Here is a 24933-nt window from a genome sequence, read left to right on the forward strand (position 1 = left end):
TTTACCACTCTGTTCTGTGGTTTTATAAGCAGTCTATCGGTTTGGACTGGTGACTGGATGATTTGTTTTAAGAAAAATGCGTGTGAACGCTACGTGACACTTGCAGCAGTTCTGAAGAGGTTGTGTCATTTGACGCGTTAGCGGCTGCTGTCCTCAGTCTTGTTTTAATTCGTCTCAGTGCTGCATGCCTGTTGTGGCACGTGTGCAATAATTCTTTGCGATGGCCGGCACTCGCTGGTGTGTGCATCAATATGTGGGTGGCAGCATTATTCTCCAGAGCAAAGGAACATCCGTCAGCATCCTAGGTGAGCTTATTGCTTCAGATGAATAAAACACAGACTGAAAGTGCCGCAGGCAGCTTGCACTCTAAATTAGATGTAGCCATGAATGCTAAAAGATCATGTGTAGGATTTAATGCTAGTTCCTTGTTGGTCTGATTTCCAGTTGGGATGGAGTGGTGGAGTCCACAAGGGATGGGTGTGACCTGGGCTGCACCTTTAGTTACGACCAACAGATAGCCCAGCCGAAGGCAGTGAGATGCCTTATATATTCCTCACTTAAGAAAGAAAAACCGTAGGCAGTTTTTCAACTGCCTTAGCATCTGGTGCAGTGAAATCGTTGAGTGTTTTACCGAACTATTCAGTGAAAGCTGTTAGCCCTGACAAATCAGGACTTGACATAAAACAAGGTGCAAAAGACTCTCAGCGACTCCTTTCATTCCAGAAACTCTTTTACTTCACGGTGATGTGTTTCTTCAATGTGCCCATGATGGCAGCGGTACTCTGGCACTTCATCTTCTGAGAAGTTGCGTGATGGGAATTAATCTTGAGGGGCCAGTGTGAAGGCTTATTCTTCTGTCTTACAAAGCTGTTGCTCAATGCTGGACTGAAGAATGTGCTTTTGGGGTTTATTTGTAAAAACTGAAAGGGAATGGGATGCCTAACTGATCAGTCTTTCTTACCTGGGCAGAATCTATGTAGTTAGTAAATGACAAGACATGTTTGATATGATATGGATAACTATATTAAACCATCTCTATTCCATAGTCTGTTTTCCATTTGAGAACAGATCTACTAATGGCCATATTCTCCTCTAAAAATGAAGTGCAAGAACCCATCTTTCGTAAGAGCAGGTTCTGCAGAGGATCTGACCAGGTCCTCTGTGCCAGGGTGATTTATTTTTTTTTCCTTTGATTGCCCGTATCTGGAAGAATGGAAAAGCGTGGTTGTTCATGGCTGCAGTCACCAAAACTGGGGTCAGTTCCTTTCCTGGAGAAAGTGGAAATCCTGTGTGGGAAGAGTGCTGTTCATAAGGTCACTGACGGTGAGAAAGGAACCGGCACGGGAACGCACCACAGCCTTGTGATTTCTCATGGGTAAAGAGTGAAAGGGTTTGCCCACGGCAGTTACTCTGCCACTTCTTAGGCGCTTCATAGTGGCTAAGCAACTGGTATGAGGTGTTTAAGTGAAACTGTGCTCCCCGATACTGCTTGCAGTCAGTTGAATCCAAACAGCGTTTGAATTTTAGCGTTCTTACAAACGCTAAAATAACAAGGCTTATAGAGAAAATTCGGGGACTTCTACTTTTAGAAACTCACGAAGAAGCCAGCAAGTTGAAGTTCCTGTGGTGATGGACAGGAGAGAGGGAGTGTTCTGTTCAGACTGTCTAGGCAAATAGTTTATCATCACCACATGGCAAGATGTAGGATTTGGACGGTATTTAATCTCACATTAAGACTGGGATCAATTCTGATCACTTAAAGGCAACTTTTGTATAATTAAAGGAATACTCTGTCCTTCTTGTCTCCAGTGCTCTGAAATCCATCTTACTAGGCTCCATCCTCCAGCTAGCTATTTCTCTCTATACAGAAAAGCTTTTCAGATGTGTAAGCAGCTGCGTAGTCCTCAAATATGCCAGAAGGAAAGTTTTGTCAAAAAAAAAAAAATCGTAATTCACAAACCCCGGGCTTTTTCAATGTATAATTCATACTGCAGTTGAACAGTCCTCCTCACAGGAATTTAGAGATGGATTTAGATCAGCTTACTTCATTTTTAGAATACAATGGGAGAGAGCACTTACCCTGCATTCTTGCAGCCATTTCTATAAATTAAAAATAGATGCTGGGCCCAAATCGGCAGCTTTTTGCACACTCCCTGGGAAATCTGTGCGAACCAGCCACAACAGGACAATTCTGCTTTCTTTAGCAATGCAAGCTGTATCTCCAGAAGCCTGTGAAGAGACAGGGGGTCTGCAGTGCGCTTTCCCCCTGCAGCCAGGGAATAATCACCGCATCTTGTTTTGCATGTTCAGAAGCTAGCGGCTACAGATGTAGGTGACTGAAAAATCAAAACGTAGTGATCAGTGTAACAGGGCTTGGATTGCAGAATTGGACAGGCAGTCGTTTTACAGCGATGCTGTGTCAGTCCAAATTGCCGCTTGCCAAATGCTCCTGCATTAGTGGTGCCTTGTGAGTGGCAGTGCCAGGAAGCCAGCGTCCTGGGGACGCTCAATCCTCCTTCCCTGAAAAGGGTTACTGCGCTACACAGCCCGGGCTGAAAAAATTCGGCAAGTTTTTTTAGCCAGGGAAGCAATTTGTGCTTGGCATGGGGCAGTACAGACCACTTCCCTCTGTCTCCTCCCCCACCCAAGCATCTCGTAGAATCAGAAACCACAGGGTGATTCAGTGGGGTGAAGTTTGTTTCCTGGTGTGCTTGTGCAGTAGGCAGTTGCTCTCGGAGGCTTTTCCTGGTGCTTATGGCAAAGCTGCAGATCAGCCTTTAATTCCAAATAATCTGGGGGAGACGGCAGGATGTGTCCACTGGGGTAAGGATGAGCTGTTACTAACTCCCTGGGGCACATGTTAGATACAACAGTTGTTACGGCTCACGTTATGTTTTCCAAAAATTACCGGGGGCCTTCTGAAATGGAAATTTATTTTCAGGCAGGAAAACTATGAAAAATGCAGTCTTGAAGGATAGCTTTGAAACGTACCTCAAAAATTAAAGCATGGTGATTCATACTGAGAGAGGACTTTCCACTGTTGCTACCAAGCCCTACTGTGAAATGGGTTACAACTTGGACTTTTAGTTGGGATTTTGCTCTGCGGAAACCAGCTAGGCACGTATGTGTGCCTCACTGTGACCCTTTGAGCAGCAGCAGTCATTACCCTTCACTGCATGAAGGTTGGATTCCTCTAGCAACTCTGCCTGATGTCTATTTTTGGCTTCCCCTCTAAAAACAGATGGTTGGGAGTGAGAACCTCCTCTTACGATTGCTGTTGTAAGCTGTGAAAGCAACAGATGGTTGCTAACACAGAGATCACAAACCTAGAGTTGTTGAGCTGCAGTTTTTCTTCCAGTGGTGCAGGCTTTATTTCATTCTCCATCCCCCCCCACTACTGTCTCAGAGCAGAAGAGAAAATAGACTTATCCTTTTGTTTACAAGACTATGTCAGTATGATATAACTGGAGATGTATCAGTAGCATTTCTTTCCTAAGCTGCAGAACACAAAATCAGTAACTACTTTGGTTCCATGACAGTACAAAACACTGGGCCTGGATTAAAACAGAAGCATGACATACCTTGCTCAGGGCCCCTGCCAATAATGTTAATGACATACCAGAATTCAGTTTCTCCTGTTTTCTTAAAGACACTAGCCCTCATATTTGCAAGGAAAAAAAAATAAATCAGACAAACACATCTAGGTTTTAGCATCTTCTTCGCTGCCTGTAGCAGCACATCTGAGAGGTATGAATTTCCCCAAAGGTCTTGGTCAAAGCATGGGAAAGTATTGACTCCAAAGGTGACTCTTCTAATCGCCTTTCGTCTCTCCAAATTGGATAGAGACCCTAATACCACTCCAGAGGAGAAAGAGGCCTGTGGTCTCACATTACTGAGGGAGAAGTAAGCACCTCTGTCCCCATCACTTTAGCCTGGGCAGGGAGAAGCATGATACCATAAAACAGGGGAGCTACAGGGGCTCTAGTACTGTGGGATCTCAGGATGCCTGCACCTCTTCAGTTTTCTAATAAATGCAAGGAAATAATGCTTTTTGTGGGTCAAGAAGGTTGTCCAGAAATGACCGGACTTTACTTTGTCTTAGTTTATTTAAAAAAAAAAAAATCCCACTGCACATAACCTATGTACATCAAAGGCTTTTGGAGTGCTTTGGAAAGACTAATGCATTATTAAGCTAGCAAACCCCTGTGGGGCACCCTAACAGATGGGAAGATGCACGTAGAGAGAGGATAATGATTTGCTCAGGGCTACATTTCGTGTCAGTGACAGAGTTAGGAATACAGTTTGTGTGTTTTTAACTATGTCTCTCAGCTGATATCCATGGAATTGGGCAAAAGTATTAATTCAGAATCAATTGTACAGCTTGAAATACGTCACTGCATTCTGCTTTTATCCTCAGCAAACCCTTGAAATGAAGAAGAATATAATGCTGCAGAATTGCAATACCACTCTTTAGTTCCTCAAGACCTCTGTTTTTGAGCAGGTAAATGTCAAGGAAGGAAATAGCCAAATTTTGGACATGTTAAAACAAATCTACTTGAACATCCAAAATGCAGTGAAAATCGGTGATTCAGTATTCAAGTACAAGGCAGCAGAAACTCTCAGAGGCAGATTATCAGTGACTGTAACATGGAAAAAAAGAGACCTAAAGGAGAGATTTTTAAGGAGCTAAGATAAAGGCAATGCTAGACTTACCTACTGAATATCAAACCTAGGGTGAAATGAAAATTTAAAAGTATGAATTTCCATTCTCCCATCTTAAAACAAAAAACCCAAACAGTCCCCAGTTTGTAGCAGAGAAGCCAAGTCAAGTTATGAGCTCCTCCATCTCATCTCCTTTCCCACATCTGTTCTCTATTGGCAGCTGTCCTGGGTTACCACTGAGATACTAGGTGAATGATGGATGGTCCTGCTGCAATGTACTATCTTTTATAGGGATCACAGCTCCACATAACATTAATTAAGCCAACACACGTGCATCCCATTTGCTTAAAGTTATTACAACTCTCAGCATATTTTTCTATCTGTATTTATCTGCTTCAGCAAACAGCAAACAATTTTGTTTTGAAGTCCAGAGTATGTTGGAGAGTGAGCCGTTTCACTATTTCTGAGACTTGTACTGCATATTTCGATCCTTAGTGGCTTTCCTGCCCATCTTATTCACATTCTTAAAATATTCCAGTTAAATTCTTTAAATATTTTTAATGCCTAAATATACACGCAGTGCCTCCCCCAATTAGATTGGAAGTCTAATTGTTGTACAGTGTGGTGTGTACATGCATTCAAATTGGAATTTACGTTGACTGGCTAGTATAATCAGATTTTGCCGTTGCATTTAATTTTAGAATAAACCACATTTATTTCCCTTACACTAGATTCAGGAAATAAATTATCATTGAAGCAATCAGATTTTTCCAGGCTTCTCTAACATTCAGTCAAAGTTCATTTGGTATTTCGGTTTCTTCTACCAAGCGCAGCAGTTATTTAGCCCCAATACATCAGAGTTTCAGGTTTTCAGGTTTGATTGGTGTTTCTGAGAGGCTGTTGGGGAGCAGAAAGAGTCCTTAAGCACAAATGACCTGCTAGATGCTGGTAACATTTAAGCCAGGGGGTCTCTTAGGAGAACTCAGGACCAGTCTAATCATGAGGCTTTATTAGAATTACCTGCTGTTATTAGTATCAATACAAACTTAATTTTCGTAGCACAAACAAGGTTCAAAGGAGAGCCTGCCAGCACTGCCTTATTTGAAGCAGCAGGTCTGGTGGGTATAGCCAAATTCTCTGTTAATTTAAGTAAGCATAATGCATTGAAGTCACTGTAGTGAATACCACGTACATCTTTGGCTGTGGTACATGATGTATCCAATCACACTGTACTTGCCTTCAGTGTAACTTCTTGATTATACGGGATGGACCCACAGCTTGCCCAGTGCAGATGGAAGAGGGTATAAATCAAAAGGCATATAAATAGATGCAGGGACAGGAAAAGAGTTCAGCAACGCACATGCCTTAACAAGTGGTAACGTTGCTCAGTCCCAGATGACTGCTGATGAATACTTGGGAAGAAAGGTGCAGTACTAAGACGTGGCTAAATGCACAAGGATTTGTACCTAATAGGATTTGGACAGAGAAGCTAAATATGCAAGTTTCAAAGTAAACCATGCAAATGTAACTCGGCTTTGAGAGCAGAAAATGATTAGTATTTGCTATGAATAAAAGGTCTGTCTGTAATTTGAAATGGATTAACTAAGAGGTACTTTAAGGTCAGTAGACTAACAGTAATTTCTGGTGACAATGAAATGTTTTCCCCATTCCAATATTTAATGCAGACAGTACTCTAGTTATTGTAACCCAGATGTGAGATTTTTAGAAAACGTGGAGTGTAGTGAAAGCAACTCTTTGATAGTAGGAATAAATTACGACTTTAAACTAATTTTTTCTTTTTTAAGAAGACCTTTTCAGTAATACCCTGCATATGATTTAGTAGACCTGAATTTGAGAGCAACTGATGGATCTGCCTGCATGTTCTTGCATGCAGATTTTGTACTCCAGGGACCAGTGTAATTTGCAGTTGGGAAGCTTCTTTTAGGATTTTGATCTCCACCCTAGAAAACAGAGTGGTAACCCTGAGCAGGGTCGAACTACATTCAGTAGTAGCAGTAAAACGTAAAATACATGCTTAAAAAAAAGGAACTGAATGCTAAGTAGTTTCAAATTGCTCTTGTGATTTTTTTTAAGTTATTTCTGCCTTCTATGATGAATGTCCACAGATGTGGAAAAGACATGGTTAATAGTTGAGTGGGTTTTTTTGAAATAGGAGCCTGACACTAGCAGGGAAACAACGGATCTTCAAAAAGGCCTGTCAAATGGTGTAGTTTCACAGGAGTTTCAGTTACGGTGGTTGTGAAATTGGTAGCCTGTGTTTACAGCTAAGCGTTCTCTAGCTTACTGACAAAACTGTATACGAGTATACAGACTGGCAGTAGAGTGTACAATCAAAATGGCACATGAGAATACTGATTACAAATAGGGATATTATGTAAATAGACACTGAAGAGTATTGGCCAATTTGTCTCCTTGCTAGTGCAGAATCTACTCCAGCGCTCGTTCCCATATGTCTTTTCTCCATTTCACGATGAGGGCAATGGCTGCCTTCCCATAGCTGCTGACTTCCAAATGAAAAGATGGGTCTAGCAGAAACCGTTCTGAGGAAGTTCTCACATGTTTTCTGAAATTCTAGTGATGCCACCTTTAAAACTTAACAACTAATCAATGAAAGGCTTTTTTGAGGGTGCAACTATAGGTTAATAATCTGGTAATGTGACAGTTGCCAAGGAAACAAAAATTTAATTTTCTGGCTCGTTTCAAACATGGAGTTGAATTACATTTCTGTCTCTACATTTAATGAACAAATCGTTCCCGTATTTGTGAGATTTAATTAAGACAGGGAGCGTGCATGGGGAAGAGGGAAGCTGCTGCAGCAGCCATAATAAACTGGTGTTTATTGTGGAAGAGAAGGCCGAAACCCAGCATTCTTTGCTGTCTCTGCAGTGTCTGGGCTTAGTTATATATGTGGGTTTTTTTGTTTTTTTTTAAAAGCCTAAGGCAGGAATGGTAGGGCATTGGTTCACTGCCATAGACTAAAGGAAGCCTTGCAGAGAGAAGCTGGGGCATGTTCCCTCCTACTCTTAGCTAAAAAATATGGCAAAATCCACTTTCTCTCAAAATCCACTCTTGCTAGAGAGACTCTGTTTTACAGTAGGGACAACGCTCCTGGGTACCTCTGTTGCCAGCATATTGTATGCCCTGGCAGTAGGACTGGTGGTGTTAAATGCGTTGATTCTAAATGACCTAATAATCTTTTCACACTGCCTCCCCTACCCCCCACCCCCCAAAAAAGGCATTAATGTTCCCCTGATAATGTTCTCGATCTTAAATTTCTGTTCCTTCCCAGTCTTTGCTGGGCTCACTTACAAGAAAGCGGAGTCTGGACAAGAGGTCTCTTCTGATCCTTTCTCTGTCTGCCCTGATCATTAGCAAACAGGACAGTAGGGCTTCTAAGATGCAGAAAGAAAATTATAAGGAAGGACTTAAATAGCACGTCTACATATGTGCTAAAAGAGAGTATTTAAGTGTGTTAAATAGCCTAAATATGGCCTAGCTTTGTATAACCTGGATGGCTCACATCTGCTTACTGTCTTTGGGCAAACAAATGCTAACCTTTGATGTGCAAGTATGTTGGAACCATAAGTTTTTCTTTTTTTCCTTTAAGTGAAAACTTTTTAAAGGGTAATCCTCTGTATATTCTCATACAGAAGTAAGTTTTGGTCAGTGTCAATACACAGGGGTTTTTATATTTATATTCACATATAATTACCCTCATACACAGATTTTGCTCTAATAGCCACGCTAACTAACTCGGAATAGTTGTAAACATTCAGAAAGTTTGCTTCAACAAAATATGAAGAGTTTCTGAATATAACTGTTGAAATTAACAAAATACAATTTAATATTGCAGATAACAGAATTTTTCTTTCTCAGGAAGACTATGATCGTCTGAGACCTTTATCTTATCCTATGACCGATGTCTTCCTTATCTGCTTCTCAGTGGTAAATCCTGCTTCATTTCAAAATGTGAAGGAAGAGTGGGTACCGGAATTGAAGGAATACGCACCTAATGTTCCCTTTTTACTAGTAGGAACACAGGTATATCTGGTTCTGTTCTACTTTATGCAAGCAATTCAGATCATTGTATGCTGTCTTTTCTTTGGGCTGGCAGTTCAGGCCTGACAGGACCTGAGCAGCATCTCCTTCTGGCTTTGGAGGAATGACCGTAGCAAGCGGCAGAAGAACCTAGATCCGTGTTGATCTGTAATGAGCTACCTCCATTTTGTTAAAATACATGGATTGTAAACTGGGTGGCAAGATTAGCTGCATCTCTCTATGTGACTTTCTATAAAGTCATAGGACTTAAGGAATAAAATTGTCTATTCATAGCCATGTTACTGGAATTACTTGGGTCTGCAACTATTGATCACATCCAATATTTGCTGAAGCAAAGGAGCAAGGGGAGAAGTGAGACAATTCCCTCTTGCTTCTTGTGGGCAGTGGTCTGGACTTCAATTACAAAGTGACCCACATGTTAGTATTAAGTTTGTGTTAATCTTTCTGCCACTGCTGGATATACTTTCTGGTATTCCGAGATGATCACATCTCATTGAAGAGCTGAATTACAGGATAAACATTTGTTCCTTCTGGATTAAAGGTAATAGTTCACAGCTTAAATTTCCAGGGCTTTTGGATCAGAAAGGGTCCACAATCTGAATCATGACATGACTCCATTTTTATACATGTAATACTCCATTAAATAAATAATTCTGCTTTAAAAAGAGGGTATCGTATAGCCTGCTGACTTTTGTTTAGAAAATGTATTCCAACATGATGGCAATCTCTCTTACTAGATTGATCTTCGTGATGACCCAAAAACTCTGGCAAGACTGAATGATATGAAAGAGAAGCCCGTATCTGTGGAGCAAGGACAGAAGTTAGCAAAAGAGGTAAACTGGATACTCCTAAATGAAACCAAGTAGCAAAGAAGCAAAAAACCCTACTTCCAGTTGACTTTTTTTCCCCCTTAACCACTTAGCCCAATTCTTTTACCGGTCAACATATGAAACCTTATGACTGGTTACCAGTTAACAATATTTACTTACATTGTTGAATACAGCTAACAAGCAGACCTGTGTAATAGCACTTCCCTGTTAGTAATAGCTCTAATTTTCTGTGTAGACACTCATAAAAACTACATAAGCATTAGTCAGAGAATTAAAATCACAGAGTGGTTGAGGTAGGAGGGTTGAGCTTTCCTGCTCAAGCAAAATGTTAGAAGCATCTTTAAGAAATTATTTGAGAATGCTATAATAACCATTTTGACACACTGCATGAATAATGCGTATCAGGACACTTATTTATAGAGTCTTATTTTTGAAACATAAATTAGTCATGTAATTTGTTTTTGCTGTTCAGTTATCAAAAATACCTTATGACCCCACTGCCAACCCAAAGAGCTTATTTAGTATGCTTCCATTATAAACCAAAACAACTTAAATACATTCCAGATCTTTGGCCAAAAGACAAATCTCCTGTTCTCCTACAGGGGTAAGCACATTGAGATAACTTTTCTAGATCACAACCAAACATTGTGGTGTCACTATAGAAAAAAAAAATGTGGAAGTGCGCAGATAGAACTGAACAGCTGAAATATAGTGCTATTGAATTTACTTATTTTCTTGACAGATAGGAGCCTGCTGCTATGTGGAGTGTTCAGCTTTGACACAGAAAGGATTGAAGACTGTTTTTGATGAAGCTATTATAGCCATTCTAACTCCAAAGAAACACACAGTGAAGAAGAGAATAGGCTCAAGATGCATAAACTGCTGTTTGATCACGTGAGATACATTTGACAATGGCCAGGCTTACTGTGAAATTCTACTGAATTTAAATACAATGCATTAAGTACACAGCAAACTTGTTACAGGTTTGAAAGCTAAAACTATGATTCTGCCTTCTACAACCAGTGAAATCCAGAGGAATAAAATCAAAGTCAACGAACTTGTAAGAAGAAGCCACCACATCTGTTACAAATATTTTATTCAGACTGGAAGGTACAATCTCTCAGGGTTACATAGTCTAGAGGAAGCAAAAACTGCACCGTGTTGAAACGGCATCTGTGCGATTTTATTGAGTGGAGATGCTTGGCCTGAAATACTCTAAATGAATTTGGATAGTCTTCTGCTTTGACTATACATATATATATATATATCTCTCTCTTATAAAAACAACAACTTTTGCACAGTCTGTATGGAATCTGCACAAAGAAATACCTTGTCTCTCTTTGCTCCAGTTATCTGCTTTTGTATGTAAGCTGCTTCCGGTTCCAGTGTATCCACAGAGGTGCAATAATCAGACCAGCCATATAGCCAAAGGTAGCTCCGAGGGAACAGGAGATGGGCCATACCTGTGGGCAGAACACAAGGTAAAAGCAGACAATGAGGAAAATGTTTGTAGTTTTTTGTACTTCGTGAGCACAAATTCTCAGTGTAATTTAGGTACTGGAAGACAGTACAGTCTTACTCTACTTTCAAGCTTGATGCGCTTTCCTAAAAATGCCAAAAGTGTAACAATCATCTTCATGAACACTAAATGCTGTTGTACAGTTTTTCATTAATATGCATTAAAATGTAACCAGGCTTCTGGCTATCGCAGACTTTAGTTTCATATTCCCAAAATTATGTGAAAAACTTATGAGTATTTATATCCCCTGAAGCGTTCAGCTCACCTAACTTCCTGTTCCACTGCACACGTTTGGAAACCTACAGATTTCTTGGCAATTTCTCCTTCTAATTTCTCATGCCATTCTGCAATTTTTAGAGGTGTGTTTATAAGTGAACTAATATTCAAATAAGGCCAGAGACTGAGATGGATAGAGGGTTTTTCTTTCTTTTGGTCTTGAAAAGTAGTCAAAGGGATGAATTTCCCTCTGGCTAGCAGTAGGGAGGGAACATAAAATTTGGAAACTGACTGAACATGTTGCACCCAGTTCAGCAAACATGTAGTAAGCCAGCTGTGTTAAAGAGAGCCTTAATTATGAGCTCTATTTCCTAATACAGGAACAGGGAACTGACTCAATACAGTTGACTCACTTTCACAAACCATCTAGCACTTAAGGCAAAGAAGTAATGGGATTCTCCCCCGCCCCCCCTTTTTTTTTTGTTTTAAATTGCTATTGATTTGCAGGGAGGAGGGGCCAAAACAAAACTTAACCAGTCTGTCCTTAGATGTAGCTTGTACTACCAGTCAACTACATACTGCATTTGATGAAAGTCTCAACTAAGTTGCTGATTAAAAATTATTATTTATTGTGGAATAAACTGAATTCCCATCCCTCTCCAAAATTCTCCTTTACATATTTTTTTTGCAAGGACAGTTTTGCACTTCCTGCTGTACAGTGCATGTTCCTAAAGCAAGTACAGACTGCGCTCTCCTATTTTTTTAATTTTTAAATTACGGGGGATATTTCCACCTTCTATAGTACTTGAGACTGAGAAATGCACTAGACATTAAAAAACTATACACATCTCAGTGACCAGCCTTCTGTTCTACTTCATTTTGACTTGCAATTCATGAATATCAAATTAACTTACTCTTAATGGTACTGGTTCCTCCTTTCATTCCTTTCCCTAGCTCTGGTTCTTCTCTTTACTTCATTATCACTTGGAGAAATGTATTTATTCACATCCTTTGATCATGGGAATTTTAATTAGGAATGAAAGTAATGTATTTTGTCCTCTGCTGTTTCATCTTCACATTCTCCTCAGCTGTTCCATCTTCACATTCCTTAGCATTTGCCATTTTATATATTATTTGGAGGTCTTAAGGAGTGTAGCAAAGATGACTATAAACAAGGTGCCTTAGGTACTCTTTATTGACCTTGTTTCATTCTTCTGTTTCCAGACATTCTGTATTTGCTACTTGTTTTTTGTTGCTGAATATTTTGGCTGTTGCCTCTCAAACCAAAGAGTTGCTTGTTTTCATTCATTCAACAGTGGTATTGTAGATCTTCTATAAAAAGCCTTGAGATGCTTTGGCATGGTAAGATATTATGTATATTTAAAACTCACATGAGTTTGTGGCCTTGGCTAAACTTACGCTTCAGGTGGATCTTTTCAACTTTTAAATGAAATATAATCAAGTTATTTCTAGCATTTTGCAAGCTATTACACATGTCTAAAGGACAAAACAATAAAAAAGTCCCTGCGACCCAGCTGCTCACGCAGTAATGTTCAGTTGGAACAGGAGTCGTACTTTCTTACCCACTGATGAAGTCAAATACCACTCTAGTATCCAGAAAACTATGGAAGGAGGCTTCATAACTCAGTGGTCTTTTTGCATCCTTCATTAAATTTTACCTACATTAGGTGAATCTGTAGTTGCCTGTTTGCTTTTCAGAAGTATAGGTAAATGCTGGACCCCCAAACTTTTCCACTTTCCCTTAACTAGAGAGTCAATATCCCTGATGACCCATTGACCCTGTATCTTTTTGGTATTTTGTGTACACTGGGCAATTGTTGGTATGATTAAAAGGATCTCTGATGATTGTTGTAGCTTCTTTTACCTGACTGAACTGCAACTTGGAACATGTTTTTTTAACAGTTATGTAACTTTGAATATTAATTATGCCTCTGTCTGCCTTCCAAAACATTCAATTTCTGCTTCGCTTTTTTAAAATCAGTGTTACCTCACAGAAGTTTGAGGCTGGCTCACCTACCACATGAGTCTGACCTCTGAATCTAACCCTCACCAGTGGCAGCTGGCTAAGATAGGGAGCAAAGGGAAGAAACCATATAACACTCCATGACAAACAACACTATGAGTGAGATGCAAAAGAAGCACCACCTCATCCCTTCTAGTGACATAGAACAGAAGGGTACTACTAGGCCAGGTACTCATTATGCTGGTCAGATGGCCCAAAGTATTCTGAAGGCAGTTTGAGTGGGCTTTTGAAAAATCCCTATACACAGAAGTTAAAAGCCTGGACTTAAGAGCATTGCTGTCCTTACGCTATTTTCTCTAACCCTCAAGGCAGGGCAAAATAACCCTAACAAACAGGTAATCGTACCAGTTTTATTCTTCACTGCTGGCGTGTAGGTTACGTGCAGCCAGATGCAACTGTGTATGTATCTAAAGCAGCAAGTTATCAAAGAGAGATAAAGACATAGCTCTTAAGCACATCAGCTGCACTAAAATAACAGCCCTTGCATATGCTTTCTGTCCATCTATAAAAGTGGGTGCTTTATTTTGCATTAGCTGCTGGCCTCATTTTTCTGAGACCCAATCTTTCTTCTGGACCTTTTTAAATGAATTTAACTTGCTTGACTGGTCTGCTTTTGCCCTGCCTTTCATATTATCTCTTAAACATGGTTTAGCTTCCCTAACTTGGTACAAACTGCCTCTAAGTGATAAAAATCTAAGCAGCTAATATCCGTCTGCCTGTTCAAAGAGATTCCATTCTACTTGTTTCAAGTATGCAACTTTTAATCACCCCTCTCATCCCCTGAGAACTATTCAGCTCAGTTTCTTCTACTTCTCCCTTCTGCTGTGAGGAAGCGGACGTATCCTACTCCAGTACTTATGTCATGTCTAGGCTGGGTTAGCGGCAGGGGAATAAGGGGCTGGATAACATCGCCTAACTGTGCTTTTTTTGAGGGGGAAGAAGGTTGATCTGGAGAGAAGAATGCGGGGAGTCCAATAGACAGGGCAGAACATTCTTCAGGAAACTGTCATGAAATGCCTTGTCTGTCCCAGCAGCTGGGAAGCATCAGCTACCATCCTCACAGCCTAATACAAGAAGAGGCGGTTTACATATGAAACGCATGTGGAAAAGGGCAATTTTAACAATCCGTATATGATTCCTAGGAAACTGACCAGCAGCTTGGCAAAAACAAATCTCCCACTACATGCTTAATGAGCACAAAAATTGCATTTTAAGGGGCAGAGCATGAGCCAGTGGTTAACGCAAAACGATCCTGACTTCTGCTATTTGTTTAAATTTTCTTTTTGCCTTTTCTTTTCATCTGGCAGTAGTGACAGGACTTAAGAGATATTTCTTTAGGCTAGCTAAGTAGACACTGCAGAACTGCAAGGCTTCTAGTATATATTAGAACTGATTTTAAGAATAAGGACTCAAAATAGGAATCGCCAGCCTTTCAGGACACAAATGACTTTGTTTCCTCAGCGCTTTTTAGAACATCTGTGAACTGATGTGAGAATGCTTAGCATATTGCATGGAAAGCAGAGCATGTTGCAGGATCCCAGCAAGGTATCTAGCTCTGCTGTACTATGCATGTAGCTAGCTAAACCAGAATTCTGACTGCATGACAGTTTTGTCATCTATTACAAGTCTGTAACTTGCATCCCATGCAATGGGAATTACGCTGACATCAATAAGGACATAAAGGCCAGATTCTTACAGGCCAGAGCAGCCACACCCTAGTAAAGTTTTTAGAGATACTATAAAGTAAGCAGCTGACTGCTGGAACTTTAATTATACAAATGCAAATACAGTGGGGCAATCTACTGTACTTTTTTTTTTTTTTTAGTAAACTGGTCCCATTCTTTAGATGAGTGCTTTTATCATGTTCCTAAACTCAGTTTTTTATGTATGCTTACTATTTCAAAAGATCCATTTCTGCCTGTCAATTAGAAAGCTATGTAATAATTTTTGTTTCATTTTAAAACTGAATAAATGAGCACAATTACTTTCCCTCCCTGTTTCTAACATGCCTTAAATTTCTGGTTGTTTAGTCTGTACTGTCTTAACAATTTGAGCACATGCCTTTAATCTATTTTGGTTGCATGCACATGTTAACTGAAAGTGTCTTACCACATTGTACAGAATGTGTGTGTTGACAAGCACATGCCAAGGAAAAGAAAGTGTGAGGCTTTTTTCCGGCTGGCATTTGTAACTAGAAGTTGGTTTTGTGGATTTGTGTTCTAAAGTTAAAGGCAGTTATGCTTGCTCTAATCTTACCATTAAGGTTTACATTAAGAAAACCTATCATTAAATAAACATTGATAACCACACTGAAGTGGAACAAGCTTCTACCTCTGTTTAAAAAAAACCCTCAAACATGGGATATTATCCCTTTTACTCACATAAAGCTCATTTACAACAAAACTTTCACAATACGTAGTAGATCCAAAAGCAAATGCAAGAAGGAAGCTCTCTGAGCTGTGTTAAGAATAACGAAGTAGTGTGAAAGTTTATAGCCCTATTTCAGCTTACTCAAGTAACCACCAAGAACTGTACCCAAGACTCTCCAGATTATTTTTCAGGTTACAAATGTCTGAGAGGTATCTAGGCTAATATTTACAGTCATATTAGCTAAATTACATGGCAGTCAATCAACTCATTTGAGTTGTATCAGCACTATTTATTATATTTGCAGTATCCACTATAAAGTGGGAATACATCAATTTCACTTTTACTTAATGATATGAAAACACTGTAGGCAGAATATTCTTTCAAAGCCACTTTTTATCATTAGTAACAGGCACTACAGATCAAAACAAAGTTAGAAGATGGATGAGTGGGCAAACACACAGTAAATCCAGAAACGTGTTTTAAAAATTTGTTATTAAAACATGCAATAAACCCAGGAACTTCACAATTTCCAAAATTCAGTTGTTGTCAATGTTGAATGGGGTGTCTGGAGTACTAATCAATCGCATATAAAGTGTGCTGATAAGGTTTTATTGTATAATTATACCATCTTGTTCTGCAGCTAAATTACTTCGGGTTGAGTAGAGCAAGCATGTGTCACAATGTGCCTAGTAACACCTAAATGATCCCTTCTGTTTTGGTGGTGGTGTATTTTAAGGTGCCACTTCTCAGATGACACATGTAGCTAGGATCCTAATCACATGCTGTTATTAGAAGTACGCCCTCAACTTGAAATAGGTAATCTGAAAAAATTGAGCAACTGTAACAAAGGAAGTTGTTTTCTATTTCTTTGCTAGAACTGTATTAACTGCAACCCTTACGTACCCACTGTGCATCAGAGGGCTAGAGGCAACTAGAGATGGATGTACAATTCTTTAAACCTTTTGAACATCAGCTAGAACAGCCTTATTTAAATGTTCACAATTAAGTGTTGCAAAGTATTTTAAAAATTGTTTAAGAATTAGTAATCTCAGAACATTGGCAAAACTATTCTACTAGTCTGACATTTGTAATAAACTGAAACATGTCTTGCATAGTAAGTCTTTAAAAGTTTGGGTTTTTTTTGTGTTTTCGTTTGGGTTTTTTTGGGTGGTGGGTTTTTTTTTGTTTGGTTGTGTTTTTTTTTTTTATATACAGAAATGTAAAGACTATAGGGTCTAACTTGCATTCTTGTAAGGGAACTGTCTTTACCTTTGTCTGAGATAGGCTTAATTCTGCAGACCAATAACCAGGAACAACCCTAGAGTAGGCCTCCCTGACCAACTGTTTAGCATAGCTACAAAATAGATTTTTCTGAAAACTAGCAGAAGGGCAAGAGGCATGGCTAAATTATGTTAAAAAATTACTTTAAGAACAACAGAGTAATGAAAAACAATGAATCATCAGGATAGCAACTGACTTTCAGCACTGTATTCTATACTTCCTAACAGAAATGCTTTACATATTTTTCATTTCCAATCTGAAACATTATTCAGGTAATTAATGTCATTTTATTTCCAAAAGAATATTCTGTTCCTATTAAGTAATATTTACTTAGCATAAAAGTTGTTGTATGCTAAAAAAATGCATTTTACGTTATTATTTTTAAATGTAGACAGGCCCACTAATCTGAATATCCCCTGTATGCAATATTTTTCAAACATAAACATGGAAAATAAAGTGAAGATTTTCTGAGACACCTGTATGTATCTCAGTTTTGTTGTGTGTCACGAGGTATGTGTAAAGAACCAATATGTTTTCTTTGGCTTATGAATAACTCAGGATGAAGTAGCATTTTGGTTTTAGCCCTTAGTATATGAATTGGAACTCCTGATGATGAATTTCATACCAAGTTTACTCCACAGAAGTCTGAAGTACTCTGAAGTAAAAACAAATTCTAGTGAAAGACATACAAGACATACTGACATCTGATTTTCTGATCAGGTAAGATACAGGTAATGGTACTACAAACTTCTCAGCTTCTACTAATATATCTCAACCGTGATGTAAAGGGATGACTACTGTATAATTTTTCAGTTCTTCCATTAAGATTGCAGGAAATGATGCTAGTCCAAATACAGAGAGCTAAGGACTGGGAAATAGATTAGCAAAAAAATAACCTCACATTGCCCTAAAATGCTTTTTCTTTTAAGGGCACAAAGCAGCAACAATTGACATTGGAAGAAGCGCCATATATATCACTGTGGCAATTCAGACACAGGTGCCTTACAGAAAAGTGCAGGCAGCTTTATTCAATACCCTGATGCAATTCCAGCATCCTCAGTACTCTTTACTTCAACCTTGTTTGCTTCAGGTCAGTGACTACAGGCCATTTTCATTTAAAGCCAACAAAACTGACTTCACAGAAGTAGCTTTACATACTCCACTCTCTGAACTGGACTGCAGTCAATTTAAAAGTAGACTGCAGACACTCTGAAATTGTCTACAGTTTAAAGTTTAGACACTAGATTTGATAAAGTGCTAAATCCTGATCAAGTGGAAAAACACACCCATGCAAGACACAGTGCTTAACTACTGGATTGTTCTAACAGAGCTAAACGAATACCAATAGCCTTTTTTATTCCAAACTCATAGTACATTTCTGCACCTGCTGGATGTCAGATGTTTTTGCCAAATTTTGACATTTCAGAGCTACGTAGCACAAGGGCAGCAGCAGCAGCCCTTTGGTTTGCTTTATCATGTGATACTTGTCAACTACTGTTGACCCACACAGTTCTTGTAGTACCAATTTCACCTTGTCTGCAACACTCCTTAAATAATGAATTGTCTGAAGCTAAAGGTACAAATGCAGCTGTGTTTCCATAACGCATTGTTACACCACAAACACTAACCATAATAGAAACATCAGAACCAGATTTTGCAGCAAGCAGGCTTAAAGGCGTTAACACTGGTCTCTGAAATGATAATACCACTTTAGTCTTGCCCATATAAGATTTAAACCACATTTTCTGTTCTAGAGCATAACCATTTCCACTACAGAGTTAAAAAAAAAATAAAAAATGTTTACAACAAAAAGTCTAAAATATGAGAAGGAAAACAATCACTAATGAAACCTGTTCTTATCTCAAAAGCTGGTCGTGAGTCCAAAGACTAAGCTATTCTGTTTGAGTCCCTTTTTGGATCTGAGAAGGGTAAATCCAAAATTCTAACCCTCAAGCTCTCTGCTTTTAGGCTAATACGAAAAACAGCTGATGGCAAAAGTATGACAGCTTAATGCTATATTAATGCAGATGCCTAGAAGTAATTTGTTTTTGACTGGGCTCCGGTTACTTTTAAGCCTGCATTAAGATCTACATTATTTTTTTCAGACCTTGCTTGGACTTAATCTGTAGGTGTTCTCGTAAGCATGCCAGCTGGATTAGGTTCTACATAAAACACTGCCAGTCTTTTGAGGGGATTATTTTTTATTATTTTTAAAATAAAGAGCCTCTTCCTGCAACTCATTACGTACAGGTATTTTTTTATGTTCAGTAAGCCAGTGGTTAGATCAGCCACTCAAGAGATAGGCAATCTGCACTAAAGATTTTCTTCCCAAACAAAGCAGATCTGCAACAACAGCAGAATCCTTTATGAGAGCCATTCTTCTTTCCCCTGCCTTAGGCTGAAAACAACACAAAAAGCACCTCTCCTCTTTCATTGCTACAGTGAAAGAATCTACTGTGAGTTTCTGCAATCACCTGACATAAGGTGGCAAAAGGGAATGCTCCTGCAAAAAGGCATTTCGTTGCTAGTGCCCAGTGAACTGAAGAACAACAGAAATGTCTTTTGGCTCTGAATATTTTTGAGACGGCAACGCAGAGCTGTTACATGCAACTCAATACATGTGCTGTTGAATCCATACTACTCAGCAGGCAAGACTTCTGTCAACTGTTGCATGAAGTTCAGTGTTTCCAGAGAACCAGATTCATATCTCAGCTTGGCTGAAGTGGGAAGCAGTGTTTCCTGGGCAACTATTGAAAATGCCTGGCCAGGACACTTTTTTTTCATTCTGTGTCTTAGTGACCAATACTTAAGAGATCACCTTCACAAAAATATGAAATTATCAATAGGTGATTGAGAACTTCTAAGAGTTGTGAATAGGATCTCTAGCAAGCTACTTTAAAGAGGTTCATTTCTGCCTTAAAGATTTGTTACCATTTTGGTGCTTCACTGAGATAATTTGACTTCAAAATCTACATTACATTTAAAAAAAAAGAGTTTCTTTCATTTCCCCTTAAACAGCAGATCTTAAAAAAATAGTACTTAAAACTGCATTTTTCAAAGACCGTTGAAGTGGCAGCGTGCAGGATTGATAAGCAAACTTCTCTACAGCTGCTCTTAAATTGCTCACACGATGATTAAAGTAAGGATCAAGCAGTTCAGAACCAAAACAGAAAGCAAGATTTATTTCCCCACCCACTATTTTAAACCCTACAAGGTAGGAGGGAGAAAAGTGGAAATAGGGAAAAATGAGGGGAACTTAAGGGAAAGAACACAGCAGCAAATGCTCTGGATCTAGGCATAGGAAAATTGCTTTGACATGGGAACTGATAGACAGAAACTCTCCCCTGCCAACTCTGGTATCAGGAGTATGTCAGAAATGAGGGTGGAGATAGTGACGGAAAAGGGAAATGCAGGTATATAGTTTCTGCTGCTGCCCGAATTCTCTGGGGAGCACTTGTGCCCAGAAACAGCTAGTGACAACTTACGGTATTTGAGGTTTCTGCAGATGTTTTGCTGTTCTGAGGAGTCATATAATATCTTTTTAGATGTTTAAGTATAGATTCTAGAGCTTAACTTTTGTCAGTCATATTTGGCTTTCATTTGCTTGGAGGAGTTTTCAAATAGAAAAAGCTGCCAGACCATTACCAAACTTGTGTCTCCTACTATGTGAAGATGGAAGAATGGACAAATAAAGTAAAAAAATAACTGTACTTAAAATATCTATCTTAATCTATTACTGTCTTTGTTTTGTTAATCAGAACCTACTGACTTAAGTTTTCCTTATATCACTGGTGCATAAAGGGTGAAATTTTTATACATTTTTATCAGCAGAGTCTGAGATTTTGTGCATGTGTGTGCATACATGCATGTATCTGCACCTGCCCTAAAGAGATAAAGTAGTTATGTGTGGGTGGGATTCATTTGTCTAAATGTGGGTGTCCATGATTTTAGGTATAGTATTCTGTCTAGTCTCCAGCTACTGCTCTGAAAGGCGATGGGTATCCTTTAGGTCCTGTGCCTTCTCCAGCAGTCCCACATGAGTTTCTTGGATGCATCAGATGGCACTCAATATTACGTTTAGGTTACTGAATATCATCCAAAACACATGTACATGGACTTACTCTAATCCTAAATGCTGACTAATGTTTTCTGCAATTATTACTCATGCACACAACTGTTTCCATCCCAGAGGACCAAGTTCTATACTAGGAAATGCAATCCTTAAGAGTAGCTCACTTGCATCAAGCAAAGAGGAGACAGAGAGCATTTTTGGATTTTTTTGACAAATGTGCATAAAGCATGGAAATGGACAACATACCCTTATATGCTATATAAACACAAGTTTTCGTTAACAATTCTAGATTGAGTCAAAGCCCAGATGACAGTGAAGACACTGTGACAAATCTTGACTGCAAGAATGGGAATAAAACAAAACCTGCCAGATGTGACGTGCATAAAATCTCAGATGAACAAGAAAAAAGTGCTTGCCTTTCATTGAAACAGGAAGGTGAATAAGACTTCACAAGAAGATATGAGATTGCATTTCAATGAATCCCTTGATTTTTGGGTGACACTCACGTCCATCAACAATTAACTAGTGCCAATGCATACCTACGTCAGATTGACGGTGAAACAACTTGCAAGAGTAAAACCAAGTCTTTTTAGGGAAGAAACCCTTATTTTTTACTACAAGTATTAACTTACTCCTCTACTATTATTTTTGAATTAGAAATTTTAATATATCATTACAGTGGTGTAAAGAAAGGCTTTAAAGCACGCTGTTAGCTACTTACAGAAGACAAATTTCCATTGCAGCTGCAGGCCACAATGTCTCTACAGTATCAGAGAGAAAAGTGGATCGCCTGTTACACTGATTTCTGAAAGAAACCTTTGAAACCATCTGCTTAAGAGCAGGCCTGGTAGATACTACTCAGCTGAGAGCATGAGTTTGGTAACCTGAAGAAAGAAAATATCTGCTGAGGACATTAGGAAAAACTGTTACAAGTGTCATCATTTTATGGCAATTGCAGACTTCAGTTATATCTAATGGAATAATTTCTCCATGCCAATAAAAATATTAAGAAAATAGCACAGACATTTGAATTTATAAAAACGGAATCTGCAATGCCAGCTTCACATTTTTTATTGTACAACTACAAAGCTAATGCTTGCCTTCCTTTGAAATCAGAAGGTAAGTTTTTAGTACAGTGCTTTGGCCACACCATTTCCACAAATCAATCCAAATCCATTTAAAATGCATTCTGTTAAGTGCTTTTATGGAAGATAGAGGGGAACTAAAACACGAGGAAAGCATCTTTCCTTCCCCACCCATAAACAATAAAAGACACCAGACTGAAGGCAGACAAACTTGGAGCCACTTCATCATTTCACGTTTCTCCTCCTGCTTGTCTAGCTTCTTCATATCAAAATCCTTACAGCTCTATTTCATGATAAAATTGGCATGCAACAGACACTCATAAATCTATAACAAGGAACCTGTTAAAAAGGGAGGTAATACTTCTGCATTTTACCTCTTTACATTGTAAGCAGAGATGCTTCCAATAACTTTTTCAGTGTTTGGCATAATCCTGTAGGAACAACCTATGAGTAAGTATAATATACCTGTACAGTTTCAGAGCAATTTTATATAGCGTGCACATGCAGAAAATTCAATATTTTTATACTTATGATAAAGCTGCAGATACTAACCTGCCAAGGCCGATCCCAATCAAGAGGAATAGGAAATGCTCCAAACCAAGCTCCTAGTATACTGCACATGGTAGTGATCCGTAGACTGCTTTCCCAGATGGAGGTAGCTCTGTAGAAACAGCGTGTTACAAGATTTCAACAGCAGTAGAAGTTACCATCTCAGAATGTTAGATCTGATTTCTCCCAAGATTTCTGAGACTACAAACAGATATAAAAATCAGTATTTGATAAATAGCATGCAGGTTTCTCCTAAGAGATACACACTATATGTAAAATGTAAGTTGTATATTTTAGCTATAATCACAATCTTTCTATACCACACATTCAGGAGATTTTTTTATTCCCCTTAGATGTTTACTGCAAAAGCTAATATTTTTATCTGGAAATACTCCTATTGAGCTTGAAACACTGTATGATTGAGCAAGTTAAAATATCACAATGATACTGTGTGTATTGCAGGGAAAAGCAGATATGAAGGGTAATAGGGGATTGTATAGAAAAGTGGAAGCACAGTTGCAGAGTACTCTATGGTGGAGTCACATTGTTATTATTTGATGACTACAACAATTTAATATTTAAAATAGAAGTCCATTGTGTGAATATTCTAAAGCAATTTCCATCAACTGAAAAGAAACCTTGCAAATAAACGTAACCTGCATGCTGCAGCCCTTCACCAATATTGCATCCAAGTTCAAGTACACTGGCTGCAGGATAAATTTATTGCATGTTAAAGAATTCTTGCATCACCACTCATGGCACATATATCGTAACAGATTAATGACTCCAGTTCTCAGTTCATAGCCTTCTACGACTACTGACTTCAAAAGTTTTGGCAAAGTTGGGTTTCCATTTAATAGGTAAGAACTTATTGTCCATCATCAGTTTACCAAGCCATGAACATTTGAGTACTTGCTACCAACTAAGAAACAAGAACAGTAGTCCAGAACACAGCAGGGCACAGTTCTGAGACAGGAGAAGCAGACTGAAATCCCTGCTCCAAATCAGTAAGGCAAGAGGATCTGAATCTTAAATGTTTGCTATATCTCTGATTATAAACAAACTGAGCTGTAGCCAACAGAAGAAAAAAATGGGCATTTTTATAGCTAGAAGACTAACTGGATAGTAAACTCCAAACTTCACATGTGCTGGTTAGGCTGCAGACATGAAAGCTTTAAACCTAGACCTTGTTTCGAAGAGAAGCCGGCTAACATTTCTGACTTGACTTTTGAGTACACATAACTCACTGCTGCACTTGATATTGACCAAAGGGCTCACAAGTGTAAGACAAACATTTTTTATTGTTTACAAAATAAAGGTCATACAGGTTACAGTGCAACATTGACATTTTGAGCAGAAACAGGACTGTTTCCTCTACAGTAACCCCATCCTTCTAACTTAGAACAACTGATTTCAACTCACAGTCCTACCAGCTTGAGATTTTTTTTTTTAAGGGAGAATTCCCGATTTAACTAGAAAACTTTAGGAGCCTGCACATAGAAAATTATTGTAAATTATTTTCAGAAACTGAATAACTGAGCAGAGAGCTGTTACGGCAACACAGGAAAGAGAACATTCACTATAACCTTAAAGCAGTGAAAGAGACAGCAGAACATACCAAGTACTGACCGAGGTAGATTTATACTTCAAAAGACATCTTATCTGGTAAATCTGCACAGATACTGCTGCACCATATGGAGATATCAGATTGAGTCCCAAAGCAAAACAACAGAATTAGCAAGGCACAGTGCCCAAGTAAAGAACAGCCATTGGTAGTTTAGCAACCATTTGAGCTGCTAATTCAACTACTCTGCAGTATGGACACTGGCTACTCAAATACAACCTGACTTGTCCTCTGACATTATCCTGGAGGAACGGTGCTCTGATTATTCTCTTTTCTGCACGAAATGTCATCCATTGGGATTTTTGCAGGTATTCTTTAACCCATTAACCCATCACATCATTTGCACAAAGCTAACAACAACAGCAACATTTATAAACTTCGAATTTTATAGGTTTCTTTATTTTTTAAACTATGAATAAACTACAATTAAACTATTCTGCAGGCAAAACTAGTGATATTTAAGATTGTAGCCCTGAGGAGAAGGACCTGGGTGAGCTGACTGACGAGAAGCTCAGCATGAGCCAGGAATGTGCAATGTTGGCCAGAAGGCCAACCGTATCCTGGGCTGCATCAAAAAAAGTGTGGCCAGCAGGTCAAGGGA

At 38.9% G+C, this 24933-nt stretch overlaps 2 protein-coding genes across 3 annotated transcripts in view; one reads left to right on the plus strand and one right to left on the minus strand.

Annotated features, from left to right (window-relative positions):
• The first annotated feature begins 220 nt into the window (after positions 1–220).
• On the plus strand, positions 221–10842 carry RHOQ (ras homolog family member Q). The gene is made up of 4 exons (XM_009880664.1): positions 221–305; positions 8486–8724; positions 9480–9575; positions 10315–10842. Exons 1-4 carry the CDS (start codon positions 221–223, stop codon positions 10468–10470), a joined length of 576 nt encoding a protein of 191 aa, XP_009878966.1. The 3' UTR covers positions 10471–10842.
• Positions 9398–24933, minus strand: part of PIGF (phosphatidylinositol glycan anchor biosynthesis, class F) — a 22542-nt gene continuing 7006 nt past the window's right edge. Inside the window, exons 4-6 of one of the 2 annotated variants that reach the window (XM_009880646.1) lie at positions 22712–22820; positions 10902–11035; positions 9398–9543 (exon numbers count right to left, since the gene is read on the minus strand). In XM_009880646.1, the coding sequence (XP_009878948.1) occupies positions 10922–11035; positions 22712–22820 (223 nt within the window). In that variant the 3' untranslated portion in view covers positions 9398–9543; positions 10902–10921. Of the gene's footprint in view, positions 9544–10809; positions 11036–22711; positions 22821–24933 lie in introns of those variants that run through there. The other variant, XM_009880645.1, reaches the window with a different exon arrangement.

The sequence above is a fragment of the Charadrius vociferus genome, unplaced genomic scaffold, assembly GCF_000708025.1.
Source record: "Charadrius vociferus isolate BGI_N301 unplaced genomic scaffold, ASM70802v2 scaffold192, whole genome shotgun sequence".
In the NCBI taxonomy this organism is placed as follows: Eukaryota; Metazoa; Chordata; class Aves; order Charadriiformes; family Charadriidae; genus Charadrius; species Charadrius vociferus.

Excerpts from the sequence above, each read along its gene's own strand:
- RHOQ (XM_009880664.1), top strand. The coding sequence starts at position 221 with ATGGCCGGCACTCGCTGGTGTGTGCATCAATATGTGGGTGGCAGCATT. Across the intron at positions 8,725-9,479 it reads TTTTACTAGTAGGAACACAG|ATTGATCTTCGTGATGACCC; the intron begins GTATATCTGGTT and ends CTCTCTTACTAG. Across the intron at positions 9,576-10,314 it reads GACAGAAGTTAGCAAAAGAG|ATAGGAGCCTGCTGCTATGT; the intron begins GTAAACTGGATA and ends TTTTCTTGACAG.